The sequence below is a fragment of the Nycticebus coucang genome, chromosome 4, assembly GCF_027406575.1.
Source record: "Nycticebus coucang isolate mNycCou1 chromosome 4, mNycCou1.pri, whole genome shotgun sequence".
Lineage (NCBI taxonomy): Eukaryota > Metazoa > Chordata > Mammalia > Primates > Lorisidae > Nycticebus > Nycticebus coucang.
Genome location: NC_069783.1, coordinates 61,775,076 through 61,798,509, shown reverse-complemented (window position 1 = coordinate 61,798,509; position 23,434 = coordinate 61,775,076). Strand labels below are relative to the sequence as shown.

At 39.0% G+C, this 23,434-nt stretch overlaps 2 protein-coding genes across 5 annotated transcripts in view; one reads left to right on the top strand and one right to left on the bottom strand.

Moving 5' to 3' along the window:
- Nucleotides 1-23,434, top strand: part of WDPCP (WD repeat containing planar cell polarity effector) — a 495,763-nt gene that overhangs the window by 327,857 nt on the left and 144,472 nt on the right. The window lies entirely within an intron of this gene.
- Nucleotides 19-1,252, bottom strand: LOC128582993 (NADH dehydrogenase [ubiquinone] flavoprotein 2, mitochondrial-like). Its single transcript, XM_053586762.1, has 2 exons — nt 1,184-1,252; nt 19-773 (listed from the first exon to the last, which is right to left on the bottom strand). Exons 1-2 carry the CDS (start codon nt 1,235-1,237, stop codon nt 75-77), a joined length of 753 nt encoding a protein of 250 aa, XP_053442737.1. The 5' UTR covers nt 1,238-1,252; the 3' UTR covers nt 19-74.

Sequence of the window (23,434 nt, the reverse complement as noted above, 5' to 3'; positions counted from 1 at the left end):
TAATATAAAAAGTTTATATAGATAGGAAGTTCATATTTTATTTTTCCAGAGACGAATTTACAGGTAAATGAAAGTTAAAGGCCTGCTTGTACACCAAAGCCAGGTCCTTTGGGTGGTTCAGTCAAAGAGGTAAGACCTCCAGCTGGCTCACAGGACAAGCGCCAACTCCTTGGCCCGGGTTTTGGAATTTTGCCAGCCTTAAGCTCATCAATAATATCGTCAATATCCTTAGGCGTTAGATCCTCATAATAGTTGTCATTTATTTGAACCATGGGTGCATTTACACAGGCCCCTAGACATTCTACCTCTATAAGAGTGAAAAGTTTGTGAGGTGTAGTCTCCCCAACTTTTATTCCAAGCTTTTTCTGAATTGCTTCCAGGATGCTGTCAGAGTTTCGAAGCATGCAAGGGGTAGTAGTGCACACCTGAATGTGATACTTTCCAACTGGCTTTGGATTATACATTGTATAAAAAGTTGCTACTTTGTATACTATCATTGGAGGTACTTGTAAAACTTTCGCAACCTTATTCATTGCAGAGATGGGCAACCACCCATGCTGCCTTTGAGCTAAATCCAGGACTGGAAGCACAGCGGCTGCTTTATGCCCTTCTGGGTAGTTTTTTACAATTGCCTCTATCCTCTTATAGTTTTCTGGTGTGAAATCAAATGGAGTATCTGGGTTATTCTCAGGAGTATCTCTGCGCACAAATAAAGCTCCTCCTGCTCCATTTTGCACAGCTGTCTTATGCAGATTTCTCATATGTCTTCCCGGCTTTTTATCAGTAGCTGTCTGCCTAGGATGGCTATCCTCTTGTCAGGGTCGTGAGGATTTTCAGGAGTGTGGGAAGGGGGCTGCTGTGATCATGGAGTTTGGTTTCTGGCCTACTTTCTTTTTCTACCTGTCTCCCAAATAGCTGTGCTCCTGTCAGGGTTATGAGGATTTCTTCCCCGAAACTCCCCACTTTTTATTTTAAGGATAATCTGTAATCTCTCAAAACCACTTCATGATGGAGTGGGCCACAGACTCTTCAGGGGTAAGTGGGGACTTATTGGAGTTAAGAGAGATTTCAGTGTTGTCTTGAATGAGCCTCCTAGAGAAGAAGGACCTGGGTGACATGTTGTTGAGTTAACTTCAAATAGTGTTCCGAATTAGCTGGGTCATAGTCCATTTAAGGAGCAGACCCACTGGGCAGCGAAGCCAGCCGCCCGGGCCCAGACCGCCGCGGAGAACAACATGGATAGCCCGGCAACTCGCCGTCTGCAGGCTGCGCCAAGTGAGAATCGCGAACCAATTTTTCTAGTTTAATTATAATTTCCCATTGCTGCCTTTTTCAGTAACTACAGCTTAATTTTTGCTACTGTTTCTACTGCTATTATTTGGTTTCTCACCCAATTTTATCCTGTAAAGTTTTCAGTTTGCTTGTTTTGGTTTGATTTATAGCATTTTTGTCTTTCCTCTCTACTTGGTGGAGGTGGGGTACTGTGTCTGATCAGGTTAGCAAAGAGCTGCTGATCTCAAGGGAACCACCCAACTGGGCACCCCCAGAAGGTTGGGTTTTTTTAAGGTTGTGTCAGAGTACCCTATTGTACACCTATATTGCTCTGTCTCCCTCATTCTGTGCCTCTCTTCTTTTTGTCAATATTCCTTTTACCCACCCCCTCTCCTTTCTCTAATGTTTTTTTTTTTCTTTTAGCTCATTCCTCCTTTCTTTCATCCCTTTCTTGCTCTTCAACCTTCTCATCCTTCTGGTCCTGTACCAAAAGGACTCATCAAAACCTTAGTCCACAGGCATGAGACCTTAAAGAGCAAGTAGAAGTGAAAGGAAAATTAGGACAAGGAAACAGATAAAATAAATTATTCATGAGGAAGAATCAGCAGAAAACTCTGGGCAACATGAAGAACCAGTCCAGAACAACCCCGCCAAGGGACCATGAGGTAGCTACTGCAGAGGATTCCACCTGTAAAGAAATGTTAGGAATGACAGAAAGGGAATTTAGAATACACATGATGAAAACAATGAAAGAAATGATGGAAACAATGAAGGAAACTGCTAATAAAGTGGAAAATAACCAAAAGGAAATCCAAAAACAGAATCAAATAAGAGATGAATGATATGAAGAATATAGAAAGGATATAGCAGAGCTGAAGGGACTGAAACAGTCAATTAGGGAACTTCAAGATGCAATGGAAAGTATCACCAACAGGTTAGACCATGCAGAAGAAAGAATTTCAGAGGTAGAAGACAAAGTTCTTGAGATAACTCAGATAGTAAAAGAGGCAGAAAAGAAGAGAGAGAAAGCAGAATGTTCACTATTAGAATTATGGGACTTTATGAAGCGTTCCAACATACAAGTTATAGGAATCCCAGAAGGGGCAGAAGAATGCCCCAGAGGAATGGAAGCCATACTAGAGAATATTATAAAAGAAAATTTCCCAAATATCACCAAAGATTCTGACACACTGCTTTCAGAGGGATATCGCACCCCAGGTCGCCTCAACTCTAACCGAGTTTCTCCAACACACATTGTGATGAACCTGTCTAAAGTCAAGACCAAACAAAAAATTCTACAAGCAGCCAGAAGTAAGCGCCAGTTGATCTAAAGGGGCAAATCCATCAGAGTGACCGCAGACTTCTCTAATGAAAATTTCCAAGCAAGAAGACAATGGTCATCTACCTTTAATCTACTTAAATAGAACAATTTCCAGCACAGAATTCTGTACCCGACTAATCTAAGCCTTAAAATTGACGGAGAAATCAAATCATTTACGGATATACAAACATTGAGGAAATTCGCCACAACAAGACCAGCTCTACAGGAAATACTTCAACCTGTTCTGCACACTGACCACTACAATGGATCAGCAGCAAAGTAAGAACTCAGAAATTAAAGGACAGAACCTAACCTCCACACTGATGCAAAGATAAAACTAAGCAATGGACTCTCACAAAATAAGATGAATAGAATACTACCACACTTATCAATTATCTCAATAAATGTTAATGGATTGAATTCCCCACTGAAGAGACATAGATTGGCTGACTGGATTAAAAAACACAAGCCATCCATATGCTGTCTGCAAGAAACACACCTGGCTTCAAAAGACACATTAAAACTCCGAGTCAAGGGTTGGAAGACAATTTTTCAGGCAAATGGAATTCACAAGAAGAGGAGTTGCGATCTTATTTTCAGATACATGTGCATTTAAAAGCAACTAAAGTCAAAAAAGACAAAGATGGTCACTTTATATTGGTCAAGGGAAAAATACAACAAGAAGATGTTTTAATTCTAAATATTTATGCACCGAATTTAAATGCTCCCAGATTCTTGAAACAGACCTTACTCAGTCTGAGCAATATGATATCTGACAATACCATAGTAAAAGGGGACTTTAACACTCCTCTTACAGATATGGACAGATCCTCTAAACAGAAATTAAACAAAGATATAAGAGATTTAAATGAGACCCTAGAACAACTGTGCTTGATAGACGCATATAGAACACTCCATCCCAAAGATAAAGAATATACATTCTTCTCATCACCCCATGGAACATTCCCCAAATTGATCATATCCTGGGAACAAAACAAATATCAACAGAATCAAAAGAATTGAAATTTTGCCTTGTATCATCTCAGACCATAAGGCACTAAAGGTGGAACTCAACTGTAACAAAAATGCTCGACCCCACACTAAGGCATGGAAATTAAACAATCTTCTCTTCAATAACAGATGGGTGCAGGAAGAAATAAAACAGGAAATCATTAACTTCCTTGAGCATAACAATAATGAACACACAACCTACCAAAACCTGTGGGATACTGCAAAAGCAGTTTTGAGAGGAAAATTCATAGCTTAAGACGCCTACATTCGAAAAACAGAAAGAGAGTGCATCAACAATCTCACAAGCCATCTTATGGAATTGGAAAAAGAAGAACAATCTAAGCCTAAACTCAGTAGAAGAAAAGAATTATCCAAAATAAATCAGAGATCAATGAAATTGAAAACAAAAGAATCATTCAGAAAATGAATGAAACAAGGAGTTGGTTTTTTGAAAAACTGAATAAAATAGATAAACCAATGACCAGACTAATGTGAAATAGAAAAGTAAAATCTCTAGTAACCTCAATCAGAAATGATAAAGGGGAAATAACAACTGATCCCACAGAGATACAAGAGATCATCTCTGAATACTACCAGAAACTCATGCCCAGAAATTTGACAATGTGAAGGAAATGGATCAATATTTGGAATCACACCCTCTCCCTAGACTTAGGCAGGAAGAAATAGAGCTCCTGAACAGACCAATTTCAAGCACTGAGATCAAAGAAACAATAAAAAATCTTCCAACCAAAAGATGCCCTGGTCCAGATGGCTTCACACCAGAATTCTATCAAACCTTCAAGGAAGAGCTTATTCCTTTACTGCACAAATTATTCCAAAAAATTGAGGAAGAAGGAATCTTCCCCAACACATTCTATGAAGCAAACATCACCCTGATAACAAAACCAGGAAAAGACCCAAACAAAAAGGAGAATTTCAGGCCAATTTCATTAATGAATATAGATGCAAAAATTCTCAACAAAATCCTAGCCAATAGATTACAGCTTATCATCAAAAAAGTCATTCATCATGATCAAGTAGGCTTCATCCCAGGGATGCAAGGCTGGTTTAACATACGCAAGTCCATAAACGTTATCCACCATATTAACAGAGGCAAAAATAAAGATCACAGGATCCTCTCAATAGATGCAGAAAAAGCATTTGATAAAATCCAGCATCCTTTTCTAATTAGAACACTGAAGAGTATAGGCATAGGTGGCACATTTCTAAAACTAATTGAAGCTATCCGTGACAAACCCATAGCTGATATTTTACTGAATGGAGTAAAACTGAAAGCTTTTCCTCTTAGAACTGGAACCAGACAAGGTTGTCCTCTGTCACCTTTACTATTCAACATAGTGCTGGATGTTCTAGCCAATACAATTCAGCAAGACAAGGAAATCAAGGGAATCCAAATGGGAGCAGAGGAGGTCCAACTCTCCCTCTTTGCTGACGACATGATCTTATACTTAGAGAACCCCAAAGACTCAACCACAAGACTCCTAGAAGTCATCAAAAAATACAGTGATGTTTCAGGATATAAAATCAATGTCCACAAGTCAGTATCCTTTGTATACACCAATAACAGTCAAGATGAGAAGCTAATTAAGGACACAATTTTCTTCACCATAGTTTCAAAGAAAATGAAATACCTAGGAATATACCTAACGAAGGAGGTGAAGGCCCTCTATAAAGAAAATTATGAAATCCTCTGAAAGGAAATAGCAGAGGATTTTAACAAATGGAAGAAAATACCATGCTCATGGATGGGAAGAATCAACATTGTTAAAATGTCTATACTTCCGAAGGCAACCTACCTATTCAATGCCATTCCTATCAAAGTACCAACATCGTACTTTCAAGATTTGTAAAAAATGATTCTGCGTTTTGTATGGAACCAGAAAAAAAACCGTATAGCTAAGGCCGTTCTTAGTAATAAAAATAAAGCTGGGGGCATCAGCATACCAGATTTTAGTCTGTACTACGAAGTCATAGTGGTCAAGACAGCATGGTACTGGCACAAAAACAGAGACATTGACACTTGGAATCAAATAGAAAGCCAAGAAATGAAACTAACATCTTACAACCACCTAATCTTCGATAAACCAAACAAGAACATACCTTGGGGGAAAGACTCCCTATTCAATAAATGGTGTTGGGAGAACTGGATGTCTACATGTAAAAGACTGAAACTGGACCCACACCTTTCCCCACTCACAAAAATTGATTCAAAGTGGATAAAGGACTTAAATTTAAGGCATGAAACAATAAAAATCCTCAAAGAAAGCATAGGAAAAACACTGGAAGATATTGGCCTGGGGAAAGACTTCATGAAGAAGACTGTCATGGCAATTGCAACAACAACAAAAATAAACAAATGAGACTTCATTAAACTGAAAACCTTCTGTATAGCTAAGGATAACAATACCAAAGCAAAGAGACAACCTACACAATGGGAAAGGATATTTGCGTATTTTCGATCAAACAAAAGCTTGATAACTAGGATCTATAGAGAACTCAAATTAATCCACATGAAAAAAGCCAACAATCCCATATATCAATCCGCAAGAGACATGAAGAGAACCTTCTCTAAAGATGACAGATGAATGGCTGGCAAACACATGAAAAAATGTTCATCATCTCTATATATTAGAGAAATGCAAATCAAAACAACCCTGAGATATCATCTAACCTCAGTGAGAATGGCCCACATCACAAAATCTCAAAACTGCAGATGCTGGCGTGGATGTGGAGAGAAGGGAACACTTTTACACTGCTGGTGGGACTGCAAACTAGTACAACCTTTCTGGAAGGAAGTATGGAGAAACCTCAAAGCACTCAACCTAGACCTCCCATTTGTTCCTGCAATCCCATTACTAGGCATCTACCCAGAAGTAAAAAAAATCCTTTTATCATAAGGACACTTGTACTAGACTGTTTATTGCAGCTCAATTTACAATCACCAAAATGTGGAAACAGCCTAAATGCCCACCAACCCAGGAATGGATTAACAAGCTGTGGTATATGTATACCATGGAATACTATTCAGCTATTAAAAAAAATGGAGACTTTACATCCTTCATATTAACCTGGATGGACGTGGAAGACATTATTCTTAGTAAAGCATCACAAGAATGGAGAAGCATGAATCCTATGTACTCAATTTTGATATGAGGACAATTAATGACAATTAAGGTTATGGGGGGGGAAGCAGAAAGAAGGATGGAGGGAGGGGGGTGGGGCCTTGGTGTGTGTCACACTTTATGGGGGCAAGGCATGATTGCAAGAGGGACTTTATCTAACAATTGCAATGAGTGTAACCTGGCTTATTGTACCCTCAATGAATCCCCAACAATAAAAAAAAAAATTTAAGAAAAATTTTAAATGTGTCAAAAATAAATTAAAAATTGTATTTTCTTTTTTGTTAGCCAATGATATGTTATCTACATTCCCATGTCATTAAAAAGTTATTCAAGGGCAGCGCCTGTGGCTCAGTCGGTGTGGCACCCGCCCCATATGGGTGGCGGGTTCAGACCCAGCCCCGGCTGAACTGCAACCAAAAAATAGCTGGGTGTTGTGGCGGGCGCCTGTAGTCCCAGCTACTCAGGAGGCTGAGGCAAGAGAATTGCTTAAGCCCAGGAGGTGGAGGTTGCTGTGAGTTGTGTGATGCTATGGCACTCTACCAAGGGCCGTAACGTGAGACTCTGTCTCTACAAAAAAAAAAAAGTTATTCAAAAGCGTGATTTTTAGTAAGTTATCTTCTTTGTAAAATGACTTTTTGTTTTACTATAATGATGTGGTATCATTGTAAAGTATATAAGAATTATATCAAATAGATGATACATGAAAAAAGTAAAGATTTTTTCGTTTTTAATTTTTTTTTTTTTTTGAGGTAGGTTTTGCTGTGTCATTGCCTAGGCTGGAGTGGTATGATCACAACTCATTTTAGCCTCAAACTCCTGGGCTCAAGCAATTCTCCTACTTCAACCTTCTGAATAGCTGTGACATAGGCATGTGCCACTATGCCTAGGTAATTTTTCTATTTTTTGTAGAGATGGGGATCTTGCTATGTTGCCGAGGCTGGTCTTCAACTCCTACGCTCAACAAATCCTCCTGCCTTGGCCTCCCAAAGTGTTGGGGTTACAGATGTGAGCTACCACACATGGCCATGTCAGTTTTGATCTGTATCTTCCTACTTATAAGCATTTTTGCCTAAAGACATAATTCTAAATCTTTCATGATTATAAGAACATCAAAGACTAACTGATTTGCTTGGCTGCAGAGATCTATACAAGACTATGTTACCTGTATAACTTGAGAGTTACACAGTTTTCAATAAGTTCCTTAGAAAGCCATGATTATCAAAACTTTGTTCCTTTCTTTGTGGTGACATAAACTTATCAATCATAGAATGTGATATATTAAATAACACCATTTCTCAATTACCATAAGTATAGGTTTTTCTAAATTAGGTATTTAGGTGGAAATTATTTACTATTTTATTTGCCATTTTGAATCTTAAAATACTCAATTACTATGTTCTGAAACAAGATATCATTTTTCAGAACTTACCTAGTCGTAAATTAAATTACTAAGCAAAATATAGTAGTTTGTCTTGTGTAGAAAGGTGCAAATGTTAAAGTATTTGGCTTCTGACCCCAATTTTTTTCCCTTTGAGAAAGGAATCAAATGTGTCAAGCTTTCTTGTCTGCTTTACCATCTGGTAAATTATGCTTATCCAGAAACAAAAAAAAAAACAATATTTAAATTTTACGCAAGTAAATAATGAAGAAATTTTGCTTGAAGAGTGGTATATAATATTAAGAATAACTAATGAAACCATGAAGTTAATAAATAGGGCTAAGTGCAGTGGATCATACCTGTAATCCTAGCACTTTGAGAGGCCAAGGCAGGAATATTGCTTGAGACCAGGAGTTTCAGACTAGCCTGAGCAAGAATGAGACCCCATCACTACAAAAAATAGAAAAATTATCTAAGAGTGGTATCACATGCATGTAGTTCCCACCTACTTGGGAGGCTGGGGCAAGAGGATCACTTAGGCCAAGGAATTTGAGGTTGCAGTGAGCTATATGACACCGCTATCCTTTAGCCTGGTTGATTATTTCTCAATAAATTAATTAGATAGACTAGACTAATTAAATAGACTAGAATAAGTGTCAGTGTGGTTAGTGTAGGGTATAACAAAAGTATCTTCTATCAATAATCCCAAAATGTGGGTGGACAAATGGATTCATGTAATAATATGGTCAAACTTTAAGAATACTAATATGGTAGGGGATTGTGGGAAGATGGCTGACTAGAAGCAGCATTTGCTAAAGGCTCGTGTCCAAAGGGAGAAATATTGGACTGAAGTAGATTGAAGCCTAATATAAGGATTTGTGCACCGAGAGGACTATGTGAGGTACATGTCACCCAGGCTGAATCTAGAGGAAGAAACAAGAAAGTGAAAGAAAAACAATAGGTAGGAGCCCAGCTCCAAGAGGAAGAGAGACCTCTCTCCCCAAATGAGAGCTCTGCTGTGGCATGTGACCAGCCCACTTGCGAATAAGGTCCAAAAGTCTGCTCACCTTATGGCACAGGAGAGCAGTTACTAAGTTTTAGTCCTCCTCCTTTATTGAGGTTCCACCACTAAGCCCAAGCCCCAAGCTGCCTGGCACAATAGACCAAATATTGTCCTGCAATCTTGAGCACCCTGATTGCCCTTCCCACATCCTAAATGCTGGAAGGACTACCCTCCAAAGAGGCTGGAGTGTTTGGCAAGATCACCAAAGCTTGGGAACTCTGCCAGCTGCTGCATGGCAGTCCCAACTTTGGTGGGGAGAGGGTGAACTCTCCAGCTACTTGGGAATTCTCAGGCAGATCTGTTTTCTGCCCTCCAGAACAACCTCTGAGCTTGATTAGGTGGGTGGACTGGTGCTTAAAAGACTGACTTTTGACTGAACTTTGGACCTTTGCCTCCATGCACTCAGGGCTCTCTGAACTCAATTGAGTGGGCGGGCTTGGTGTTTAAGTGACTTTGGACTGCACTTTGCATTTACACTCTCCCATGAGTGGAAGCTCTCTGAGGTCTTTTGGGTGGGCTGTGCCTGGTGCCTGAGTGACTCTTCTCTGAACTTTAGACCTGCACTGCCCACTAGGTGGCAGCCCCCTGAGCTTCACTGGGTGGGCAGTGCCTGGTACGAGCATCTTTGAGTGTTGGGCCTACACTCTCCACAGAGCTGCAGCCCTCTGAGCTCGATTTGCTAGATGATGCCCAGTGCATAAGCATCTCTCCTGAACTCTGGCCAATTTGCTGCCAGCTGGGCAGCCCTGTGAGCTTGATTTGGTGGGCATAGTGCTGGCAGAGCAACTTTGACTGGAACTCTGAGCTAGTGCTGTCTACTGATTCTTTTCCCTTTGGAGACACTGTCTGAGGCTTGGATTCATCACTTGTCTACCTTTGTTAGTGCAGCAGTAGCACTTGAACAGTGAGGAGTGGACTCAACAGGGACAACCTATCAATTCAACTAAAAAAAATATATATATATGTATATATATATATTTAAAAATAGAGGAAGAAGCTGAAAATACTCATGGAGTCAGGAGAAGAACTCTGGCAACACGAAAAATCAGACCAGAGAGCAGCGCCTGTAGCCCAAAGGAGTAGGGTGCCAGCCCCATATGCCGGAGGTGGTGGGTTCAAACCCAACCCTGGCCAAAAACTGCAAAAAAAAAAAAAAAAATCAGAGCAGATCAACTTCCCCTGGGAATGTCAAAGAAAATATACAGAAAATCCATCCACAGAGAAATTGCTGAAATGTCAGAAATAGAATTAAGAATATGGATGGCAAATAAGATAATGGGAATGGAGGAAAAGATGAGACCAGAGAACCAAAAAATAGTTCAGAAGTTGTCTCAAGAAATTAATGAATTCAAAGACAAAGTCACCAAGGATATGGACATAATTAGGAAAGATATAGCAGAGCTTAAGGAATTGAAAAAGGTATTTGAGGAGCTACAAAATACAGTAGAGACCCTGAGAAATAGAGTTGAACAGTAGGAAGAAAGAATCTCAGATAAAGAAGGTAAGATTTGGGGGTGGTGCCTGTGACTCAGTGAGTAGGGGGCCAACCCCATATACTGGGTAACAAGTTCAAACCTGGCCCCAGTCAAACTGCAACAGAAAAAACAAGGCTTTTGAACTATTCCAAGCATTCAAAGAGGCAGAAAAATGGATATCAAAAACAGAATATTCCCTGAGAGAGTTAGGGGATCATACCAAGAAATAAAACATCTGAATTATAGGGATTCCTGAAGAAGATGGTCCCAAAAGCAGAAATTCTCTGCTCTAAGACATTATGGTGGAGAACTTCCCAAGTATTGCAAGAGACATGGAAATTCAGATAGTAGATATAGTTTCAGAACCCCAGCACAACTTAATCCAAATAAAGCATCTCCTAGACCAACAGTTCTCAACCTGTGGGTTGTGACCCCTTTGGGGGTCGAATGACCATTTCACAGGAGATGCCTAAATACATCCTGCATATCAGATATTTACATTACAATTTATAACAGTCGCAAAATTACAGTTATGAAGTAGCAACAAAAATAATTTTATGGTTGGAGGTCACCACAACATGAAGAACTGTATTAAAGGGCTATGGCATTAGGAAGGTTGAGAACCACTGTCCTAGACACATTGTAATTAATTTTACTAATGTTAATATGAAGGAGAAATTTCTGCAAGCAGCCAGGCATAAGAAAAGTATGACTTACAAAGGAAAAAGTATAAGGATGACTGCAGATCTTGGAGTGAAAACTTTCTAAGCCAGAAGAGGATGGTCATGAACCTTCAACCTTCTTTTTTTTTTTTTTTTTTTTTTTTTGGTTTTTTTGGCCGGGGCTGGGTTTGAACCCACCACCTCCGGCATATGGGACCGGTGCCCTACTCCTTGAGCCACAGGCACCGCCCAACCTTCAACCTTCTTAAACAAAACAATTTCCATCCCAGGATCCTATATCCTGTGAAACTGAGTTTCATTTTTGATGGAGAAATCAAATTGTTCACTGACATCCATATCCTGAGGATTTGCCATGAGTAGAGCAGCTCTACAGGAAATACTCAGACCCATTCTTCATGACAATCAACAGGATGGTACCACAAAGTAAACCTACCCAGAAATAAAAGAACAAAGCCTACCTTCCACATGATGAAAGGGATAAAAAATAAGCTCTGGACCTCTGAAAAACAAGATATTCAAAACTCTGTCATATCTATCAAGTCTCTCAGTTAATGTGAATGGTTTGAACTGTCCTTTAAAGAGGCATAGGCAGGCTGACTGGATACAGAAACTCTGGCCAGATATCTATTGCCCATAAAAAACTCACCTTACCTCAGAGGATAAAATAAGACTCAGGGTGAAGGGATGGGTAAAGGTATTCCAAGCAAATGGAAAGGAAGAAAAAGCCGGGGTTGCAGTCTTGTTTGCAGATACAATTGTATTCAAACCAACAAAAATAATGAAAGACAAAGATGGGCACTACATACTTGTCAAGACAAACACACAACATGAAGAGATTTCAACAATTAACGTCTATGCACCCTATCTGAATGCTCCTCAGTATATAAAACAAACCCTAACCGATCTGAATCAGTGATGGGGTCACATTCTTGAGACCAAGAGGAGATCAAAGGAATCCAAATTGGGACAGAGGAGGTCAAACTCTCCCTCTTCACAGATGACATCATTGTATATCTGGAAAACCCCAGGAACTAAACTTAAAGACCTTAGACGTGATCAAGGAATACAGCAACATCTCAGGTTACATAATCAGTACCCACACATCAGTAATCTTTATATATGCCAAAAATTGTCAAGCCACAAACAAAATCAAAGACTCTATTCCTTTTATAATAGCACCAAAGAAGATGAAATACCTGGAAATATATCTAACAAGACATAAAAGATCTCTATAAAGTGAATTATAAAACTTTGAGAAAGGAAATAGAAGAATCTGTCAACAAATGGAAGAATATACCATGCTCAAGGCTGGGAAGAATCAACATTGTTAAAATGTCCATACTACCCAAAGCAATCTATACATTTAATGCAAACCTCATCAAAGTACCAATGTCATACTTTAAAGATCTTGAAAAAAATAGTACTTTGATTCATATGGAACCAGAAAAAAACCCAAATAGCAAATATAGTTCTTAGAAATAAAACAAATCTAGAGGCATCACATTTCCAGACTTCAGGTTATATTACAAGTCCATAGTGATCAAAACAGCATGGTACTGGCACAAAAATGGAGATATAGATCTATGGAATAGGAGAGACAATCTAGAGATGATTAGATGGTTGAATAATATTCAGAGATGATCCTAGCCACATATTATCATTTAATCTTTGATAAGCCTAACAAAAACATGCACTGGAGGAAAGACTATTTAACAAACAGTACTGGGAGAACTCATTATCCACATGAAGAAGACTGAAACTGGACCCATACCTCTCACCATTGACAATAATTGATTCTCATTGGATAAACGGTTTAAATTTGAGACACGAAACAATAAAAATTCTAGAAGAGAGTATGGGAAAAACACTTGAAGATAGTGGCCTAGGAAAAATCTTTATGAGGAAGACTCCCACCTCCCTAGCAATTGCAGCAACACCAAAAATAAATAACAGGGAGATCAAGCTAAAAAGCTTTTGCACAGGTAAGAGTACTACAAATAGAGCAAGCATCAGCCCTCCATATGGGAGAAGATTTTTGGATGTTATGAATCTGACAAAGGCCTGCTAAACTAGAATCTACAGAGAACTCAAACAATAAGAAAAGTGAAAACAAACCCCTCTATACGTGGACAAGAGGTTTGAACAGAAACTTTTCCGAGGTTGACAGATAAATGGCAAAAAAAAACACATGAAAAAATGCTCGTCATTAATCATCAGAGAAATGCAAATCAAAACCTCTCTATGACATAACCCCAGCAAGATTAGCCCACATTACAAAGTCCCAAAACACAAGATGCTGATGTGGATGTGGAGAGAAAAGACAACTTCTATACTGCTGGTGGGATTGCAAACTATAATAGTTTTTTGGAGAGAAGTATGGAAAATTCTCAAAGATTGAAACTAGACCCTGTGATTCCATTTGACCATACAATCCCATTACTAGGTATCTACCCAGAAGAACAAAAATCATTTTACCACAAAGAGATTTGCACTAGAATGTTTATGTGGCTCAGTTCATAATTGCCAAGTTAACAATGTAAGTGCCCGTCAACACATGAAAGGATCAACAAACTGTGGTATATGTATACTATGGAATATTATTCAGCCATTAAAAAAGATGGAGACTTTACATCTTTTACATTTATCTGGATGGAGTTAAAATACATTCTACTGGCTCCCACCTGGACCTCCGTAACAGCTGCACCATGACAGCAATGGGCTCCCGCCTGGACCTTGTTAAGAGGCTGCGCTGCAACCGAGATTGGCACCCACCCAGACCTCTGTAAGAGCTGCACCGCCTGGACTTCTGTAAGAGCTGCACTGCAACTGCAATTGGCGCCTGCCCGGACCTCGGTAAGTGCTGTGCCGTGACCCCCGAGCCGAAACCCGTCTCCGCTGAGCCTCCACATGCCCTGACCAGGAACTGCGGGAGCTGTGCAACCCCGCGTCCTCTCTCCTGTACCCTCCCTGTCTCCATACTGGCCTGCTCATCTGGCCAGGGACTGTGGTACCAGCGTGCCCTTTGGAGCCCTCCTGGCCTCTGCACAGAACCCTTCTCCTGGACAGAGACTGCTGGAGCCTCGGGCTCTCTGTGCCAAAGTCACTGGGCACCAGGCACTCCCAGAACCATGTGCACCACCCCCTGCCCTGTTCCTGGATCCAGTGTGTCACACTCTGGAGCTGCTTCAACAACCAGAACTCCCTGGCTGGGGCAGCCCCAGAGGAGCTACACAGGGGCACTCCATACAAAGATCCAGCAACAATAGAGGGATCCCGCTGTGGTCTAATATTGGAGAGACACCTACCCAACTCTGAGGACAGCCAGAGGCAATGCTGAAAAACAATCATGAGGCGAAATCAACAGAAAATCTCTGGCAATATGTATGATCAGGGTAGATCAACTCCCCCAAGGACCAATGGGGCAGACAAAGCACAAGATCCCATGCACAAACAAATAGCTGAGATGTCAGAAATCGAATTCAGAATCTGGATAGCAAATAAGATTGAATTAGAATTCCAAGCAGTAACCCAAAAGATGTCTCAAGAATTCAACAAATCAAAAACCAAATAAATGACCAAAGATTTTGACACATTGAGACAAGAAGTTGCAGCCCTCAATGATGAAAAACACAGTAGAATCCCTCAGTAACAGAATGGAGCAAGCAGAAGAAAGGATTTCTGACAATGAATACAAAGCTTTCTAACACTCCCAAACTCTCAAAGAGGAAGAGAAATGGAGGGCAAAAACAGATCACTCTCTCAGAGAGCTCTGGGATAATTAGAAGAAAACCAATATTAGTCTCATATGAATCCCTGGAAGCAATGAAGTGGCTTCACAAGGCACAGAGTCTCTTCTCCATGAGATTATGAAGGAGAACTTTCCTGACATGCCAAGAGATTCTGAAATTCAGATAGCAGACAGTTTCAGAACTCCAGCACAACTTAACCCTCAGACACATCATATGTAAAGACATCCCTCAGACACATCATATGTAAAGACATCCCTCAGACACATCATATGTAATATGAAGGAGAAAATTCTGAAAGCAGCCAGACGAAATAAAACCATCACCTACAAGGGGAAGAATATTAGAATAACTGCAGATCTCTCTGCTGAAAACTTTCAAGCTAGAAGAGGATGGTCATCGACTTTTAATCTCCTAAAACAAAATAACTTTCAACCCAGGATCCTGTACCCAGCTAAACTGAGTTTCATTTATGATGAAGAAATTAAATACTTTAACGACATTCACATGTTGAAGAAATTTGCCATAACTAAACCAGCTCTCCAGGATATTCTCAGACCTCTCCCTGATAAAGACCAGTGTAACACTCCACCAGAAAAGTAAACCCACCCAGAAAATGTTGATCAAATTCCAACTTCCACAGTCGCAAAAGGATTGAAAATGTCCACTGGACTCTCAAAAGGTTTATCAATATTCTCAGTCAATGTGAATGGTTTAAATTGTCCTCTACAGAGGCACAGGTTGCCTGACTGGATACAAAAACTCAAGCCAGATATCTGCTGCATACAAGAATCTCATCTTACATTAAAAGACAAATATAGACTCAAGGTGAAGGGATGGTCATCTGTACTCCAGGCAAATGGAAAGCAGAAAAAAGCAGGTGTTGCAATCCTATTTGAGGATGCAATAGGCTCTAAACCAACCAAAATAAGGAAAGATAAAGATGGACACTTCATATTTGTCAAAGGTTATACTCAATATGATGAGATTTCAATTATTAATATTTATGCACCCAACCAGAATGCACCTAAATTTATAAGAGAAACTCTAACAGACATGAGCAACTTAATTTCCTCAGTTCCATAGTAGTTGGAGATTTTAACACCCCTTTAGCAGTGCTGGATAGATCCTCCAAAAAGAAGCTAAGCAAAGAAATTTTAGATTTAAACTTAACCATTTAACATCTGGGCTTACCAGACATCTGTAGAACATTTCATCCCAACAAAACTGAATACACATTCTTGTCATCAGCCACGGAACATACTGTAAAGGGTATCCATACTATCAAGTATCCTATCCAACTATCAAGGGTATCAACATAGGGTGAGAAAAGATCAAACTTTCACTCTTCGCAGATGATATGATCGTATATCTGGAAAACACTAGGAATTCTACTACAAAACTTTTAGAAATGATCAAGGAATACAGCAATGTCTCAGGATACAAAATCAACACCCATAAATCTGTAGCCTTTATATATACCAACAATAGCCAAGCTGAAGAAAACAGTCAAGGACTCTATTGCTTTAACAGTAGTGCCAAAGAAGATGAAATATTTGGGAGTATACCTAACAAAGGATGTGAAAGATCTCTACAAAGAGAAATATGAAACTTTAAGAAAAGAAATAGCTGAAGATGTTAACAAATGGAAAAACATACCATGCTCATAGCTGGGAAAAATCAACATTTTTAAAATGTCTATACTACCCAAAGCAATATATAATTTTAATGCAATTAAATTTGTCATATTATAAAGATCTCAAAAAAATACCTCATTTTATATGGAATCATAAAAAAACTTGAATAGCCAAAACATTACTCAGCAATAAAAACAAAGCAGGAGGAATCACGCTTCCAGATCCGAGACTGTACTATAAATCGATTGTGATCAAAACAACATGGTACTGGCACAAAAACCAAGAGGTAGATCTCTGGAACAGAATAGAGAACCAAGAGATGAATCCAGCTACTTACCATTATTTGATCTTTGACAAGTCAATAAAAAACATTCAGTGGAGAAAATATTCCCTATTCAACAAATGACGCTGGGTGAACTGGCTGGCTATCTGTAAAACACTGAAACAGGACCCACACCTTTCACCATTAACTAAGATAGACTCTCACTGGATCAAAGATTTAAACTTAAGACATGAAACTATAAAAATACTTGAAGAAAGCGCAGGGAAAACTCTTGAAGGAATCAACCTAGGTGAATATTTTATGAGGAGGACTCCCCAGGCAATTGAAGCAGTATCAAAAATACATTACTGAGACCGGATCAAATTAAAACGCTTCTGCACAGCCAAGAACAAGCAAGCATACAGCCTTCAGAATGGGAGAAAATATTTGCAGGTTATATCTCCGATAAAGGTTTAATAATCAGAGTCCACAGAGAACTCAAATGTATTAGCAAGAAAAGAACAAGTGATACCATCTCAGGGTGGGCAAGGGACTTGAAGAGAAACTTCTCTAAAGAAGACAGACACACAATCTACAAACACATGAAAAAAAGCTCATCATCCTTAATCATTATAGATATGCAAATCAAAACTACTTTGAGATATCACCTAACCCCAGTAAGAGTAGCCCACATAACAAAATCCCAAACCAGAGATGTTGGAGTGGATGTGGAGGAAAAGGCACACTTCTACACTTCTGGTGGGAATGCACACTAATATATTCCTTCTGTAAGGATGTTTGGAGAATACTTAGGGACCAAAAAGTAGACCTGCCATTCGATCCTATAATTCCTTTACTAGGTTTATACACAGAAGACCAAAAATCACAATATAACAAAGACATCTGTACCAGAATGTTTATTGCAGCCCAATTCACAATTGCTAAGTCGTGGAAGAAGCCCAAGTGCCCATTGATCCATGAATGGACTAGCAAATTGTGGTACATGTATATTGTCATACATGGAATATTACGAAGCCTTAAAGAAAGATGGGGATTTTACCTCTTTCATGTTTACATGGATGGAGCTGCAACATATATTTTTTTTTCTTTTTTATTGTTGGTGTTCACTGAGGGTACAATAAGCCAGGTTACACTGATTGCATTTGTAAGGTAAAGTCCCTCTTGCAATCATGTCTTGCCCCCAGAAGGTGTGCCACACACCAAGGCCCCATCCCCACCCTCCTTCCCTCTCTCTGCTTTACATTACCCCCCCACCATGACCTTAATTGTCATTAATTGTCCTCATTTCAAAATTGAGTACATAGGATTCATGCTTCTCCATTCTTGTGATGCTTTACTAAGAATAATGTCTTCCACTTCCATCCTCGTTAATACAAAGGATGTATAGTCTCCATTGTTTTTAATACCTGAATAGTATTCCATGGTATACATATACCACAGCTTGTTAATCCATTCCTGGGTTGGCGGGCATTTAGGCTGTTTCCACATTTTGACGATTGTAAATTGAGCTGCAATAAACAGTCTAGTACAAGTGTCCTTATGATAAAAGGATTTTTTTTCCTTCTGGGTAGATGCCCAGTAATGGGATTGCAGAATCAAATGGGAGGTCTAGCTTGAGTGATTTGAGGTTTCTCCATACTTCCTTCCGGAAAGCTTGTACCAGCTTGCAGTCCTACCAGCAGTGTAAAAGTCTTCCCTTCTCTCCACATCCATGCCAGCATCTGCAGTTTGGAGATTTTGTGATGTGGGCCATTCTCCCTGGTGTTAGATGGTATCACAGGGTGGTTTTGATTTGCATTTTTCTAATAGATAGGGATGATGAACAATTTTTCATGTTTGTTAGCCATTCATCTCTCTTCTTTAGAGAAGGTTCTATTCATCTCTCTTGCCCATTGATATATGGGGTTGTTGGCTTTTTTCATGTGGATTAATTTGAGTTCTCTATAGATCCTAGTTATCAAGCTTTTGTCTGATTGAAAATATGCAAATATCATTTACCATTGTGTAGGTTGTCTCTTTGCTTTGGTTGTTGTCTCCTTCGCTGTACAGAAGGTTTTCAGTTTAATGAAGTCCCATTTGTTTATTTTTGTTCTTGTTGCAATTGCCATGGCAGTCTTCTTCATGAAGTCTTTCCCCAGGCTCATATCTTCCAGTATTTCTCCTATGCTTTCTTGGAGGATTTTTATTGTTTCATGCTTTAAATTTAAGTCCTTTATCCATTTGAATCAATTTCTGTGAGTGGGGAAAGGTGTGGGTCCAGTTTCAGTCTTTTACATGTGGATATCCAGTTCTCCCAACCCCATTTATTGAATAGGGAGTCTTTCCCCCAAGGTATGTTCTTGTTTAGATTATCAAAGATTGGGTGGTTGTAAGATGTTAGTTTCATTTCTTGGTTTTCAATCGATTCCAAGTGTCTATGTCTCCTTTTTTGTGCCAGTACCGTGCTCTCTTGACCACTGTGGCTTTGTAGTACAGACTAAAGTCTGGTATGCTGATGCCCCCAGGTTTATTTTTATTACTAAGAAGTTCCTTAGCTATATGGGGTTTTTTCTGGTTCCATATAAAACGCAGGATCATTTTTTCCAAATCTTGAAAGTACGATGTTGGTATTTTGATAGGAATGGCATTGAATAGGTAGACTGCTTATTCTACCAAACTTTGAAAGAGGAATCAGTACCTATGTTACTCAACCTGTTCCAAAAGGTAGAAAAAGAAGGAAGACTACCTAACACGTTCTATGAAGCAAACATCACCCTGATACCCAAACCAGGAAAAGACTCAACAAGAAAAGAAAAATATAGACCACTAATGAACACAGATGCAAAAATATTCAACAAGATCCTAACAAACAGAATCCAGCAACACATCAAACGAATTATACATCATGACTAAGTCGGTTTTATCCCAGGGTCTCAAGGCTGGTTCAATATACGTAAATCTATAAATGTAATCCAGCACATAAATAAATTAAAAAACAAAGACCACATGATTCTCTCAATCGATGCAGAAAAAGCTTTTGATAATATCCAGCATCCCTTCATGATCAGAACACTTAAGAAAATCGGTATAGAAGGGACATTTCTTAAACTGATAGAGACCATCTACAGCAAACCCACAGCCAATATTATATTGAATGGAGTTAAATTGGAATCATTTCCACTCAGATCAGGAACCAGACAAGGCTGCCCATTGTCTCCATTGCTTTTTAACATTGTAATGGAAGTTTTAGCCACCGCAATTAGGGAAGAAAAGGCAATCAAGGGTATCCATATAGGATCAGAAGAGATCAAACTTTCGCTCTTCGCAGATGATATGACTGTATATCTGGAAAACACTAGGGACTCTACTACAAAACTCTTAGAAGTGATCAAGGAATACAGCAGCGTCTCAGGTTACAAAATCAACATTCATAAATCGGTAGCCTTTATATATACCAACAATAGTCAAGTTGAAAAAACAGTTAAGGACTCTATCCCATTCACAGTAGTGCCAAAGAAGATGAAATATTTGGGAATTTATCTAACAAAGGACGTGAAAGATCTCTATAAAGAGAACTATGAAACTCTAAGAAAAGAAATAGCTGAAAATATTAACATGGAAAAACATACCATGCTCATGGCTGGGAAGAATCAACATTGTTAAAATGTCCATACTGCCCAAAGCAATAAATAATTTCAATGCAATCCCTATTAAAGCTCCACTGTCATACTTTAAAGATCTGGAAAAAACAATACTTCGTTTTATATGGAATCAGAAAAAACCTTGAACAGCCAAGACATTACTCAGAAATGAAAACAAAGCAGGAGGAATTACCCTACCAGACCTCAGACTTTACTACAAATCGATAGTGATCAAAACAGCATGGTATTGGCACACAAACAGAGAAGTAGATGTCTGGAACAGAATAGAGAACCAAGAGTGAACCCAGCTACTTACCCTTATTTAATCTTTGACAAGCCAATTAAAAACATTCAGTGGAGAAAAGATTCCCTATTTAACAAATGGTGCTGGGTGAACTGGCTGGCAACCTGTACAAGACTGAAACTGGACCCACACCTTTCACCATTAACTAAGATAGACTCTCACTGGATCAAAGATTTAAACTTAACACATGAAACTATAAAGATACTAGAGGAGAGTGCAGGGAAAACCCTTGAAGAAATCGGTCTGGGCAATTATTTTATGAGGAGGATCCCCTGGGCAATTGAAGCAGCTTCAAAAATACACTACTGGGACTTGATCAAACTAAAAAGCTTCTGCACAGCCAAGAACACAGAAAGTAAAGCAAGCAAACAGCCCTCAGAATGGGAGAACATATTTGCAGTTTATGTCTCTGACAAAGGTTTAATATCCAGAATCCACAGAGTACTCAAATGCATTAGCAAGAATAGAACAAGGGATCCCATCGCAGGATGGGCAAGGGATTTGAAGAGAAAATTCTCCTAATAAGGCAGGCGCACGGCCTTCAGACATATGAAAAAATGCTAATCATCTTTAATCATCAGAGAAATGCAAATCAAAACTACTTTAAGATACCATCTAACTCCAGTGAGACTAGCCTATATCACAAAATCCCAAGACGAGAGATGTTGGCATGGATGTGGAGAAAAGGGAACATTTCTACACTGCTGGTGGGAATACAAATTAATACATTCCTTTTGGAAAGAGATATGGAGAACGCTTAGAGATCTAAAAATAGATTTGCCATTCAATCCTGTAATCCCTCTACTGGGTATATACCCGGAAGACCAAAAATCACATCATAACAAAGATATTTGTACCAGAATGTTTATTGCAGCCCAATTCATAATTGCTAAGTCATGGAAGAAGCCCAAGTGCCCATCGATCCACGAATGGATTAATAAATTGTGGTATATGTACATCATGGAATATTATGCAGCCTTAAAGAAAGATGGAGACTTTATCTCTTTCATGTTTACATGGATGGAGCTGGAACATATTCTTCTTAATAAAGTATCTCAAGAATGGAAGAAAAAGTACCCAAAGTACTCAGCCCTATTATGAAACTAATTTAGGGTTTTCACATGAAAGCTATAACCCAGTTACAACCTAAGAATGGGGGAAGGGGGAAAGGGAGGGGAGGGAGGGGGGAGGTGTGTAGAGGGAAGGGGATTGGTGGGATTACACCAGCGGTGCATCTTACAAGAGTATATGTGAAACTTGGTAAATGGTCTGTGAAGCTAGTGAATGATGCCCCATGAATAGATCAATGTACACAGCTATGATTTAATAAAAAAATAAAAATAAATAAATAAATAGCTGGGCATTGTGGTGGGTGCCTGTAGTCCCAGCTACTCGGGAGGCTGAGGCAAGAGAATTGCCTAAGCCCAGGAGTTGGAGGTTGCTGTGAGCCATGACGCCACAGCACTCTACTGAGGGTGATAAAGTGAGACTCTGTCTCTACAAAAAAAAAAAAAAAGAAAAAATGCATTGATAATAAATAGCAACATTTAAGCCTCCAAATATTCTTTGTAAACTGGAACAGGGTTTATAACTGTACAGTCCAATAAAAACAGAATGTAAACCATAAATGTAGTATTAAATTTTCTAATAGTCACAGTAAAAAGAAACAGATTAAGTTAATTTTAATAATACATTTATTTTATCCAAATCCCCAAAATGTTATCATTTCAGTATAAACATTGTTAAATTAAAAAAAAAAAAAAAAAAAAACAATGTTGATGCTTCCCATCCATGAGCATGGTCTGTTCTTCCATTTGTTAATATCCTCTACTATTTGCTTTCTGAGGATTTCATAATTTTCTTTATAGAGGTCCTTCACCTCACCACATCCTTAATTAGCTTCTCATCTTGACTGTTATTGGCGTATACAAAGGATACTGACTTGTGGACATTGATTTTATATCCTGAAACATTACTGTATTTTTTGATGACTTCTAGGAGTCTTGTGGTTGAGTCTTTGGGGTTCTCTAAGTATAAGATCATGTCGTCAGCAAAGAGGGAGAGTTTGACCTCCTCTGCTCCCATTTGGATTCCCTTTATTTCCTTGTCTTGCTGAATTGTATTGGCTAGAACTTCCAGCACTATGTTGAATAGTAAAGGTGACAGAGGACAACCTTGTCTGGTTCCAGTTCTAACAGGAAAAGCTTTCAGTTTTACTCCATTCAGTAAAATATCAGCTGTGGTTTTGTCATAGATAGCTTCAATCAGTTTTAGAAATGTGCCACCTATGCCATACTCTTCAGTGTTCTAATTAGAAAAGGATGCTGGATTTTATCAAATGCTTTTTCTGCGTCTATTGAGAGGATCATATGATCTTTATTTTTGCCTCTGTTAATATGGTGGATAACGTTTATGGACTTGCGTATATTAAACCAGCCTTGCATCCCTGGGATGAAACCTACTTGATCATGATGAATGACTTTTTTGATAAGCTGTAA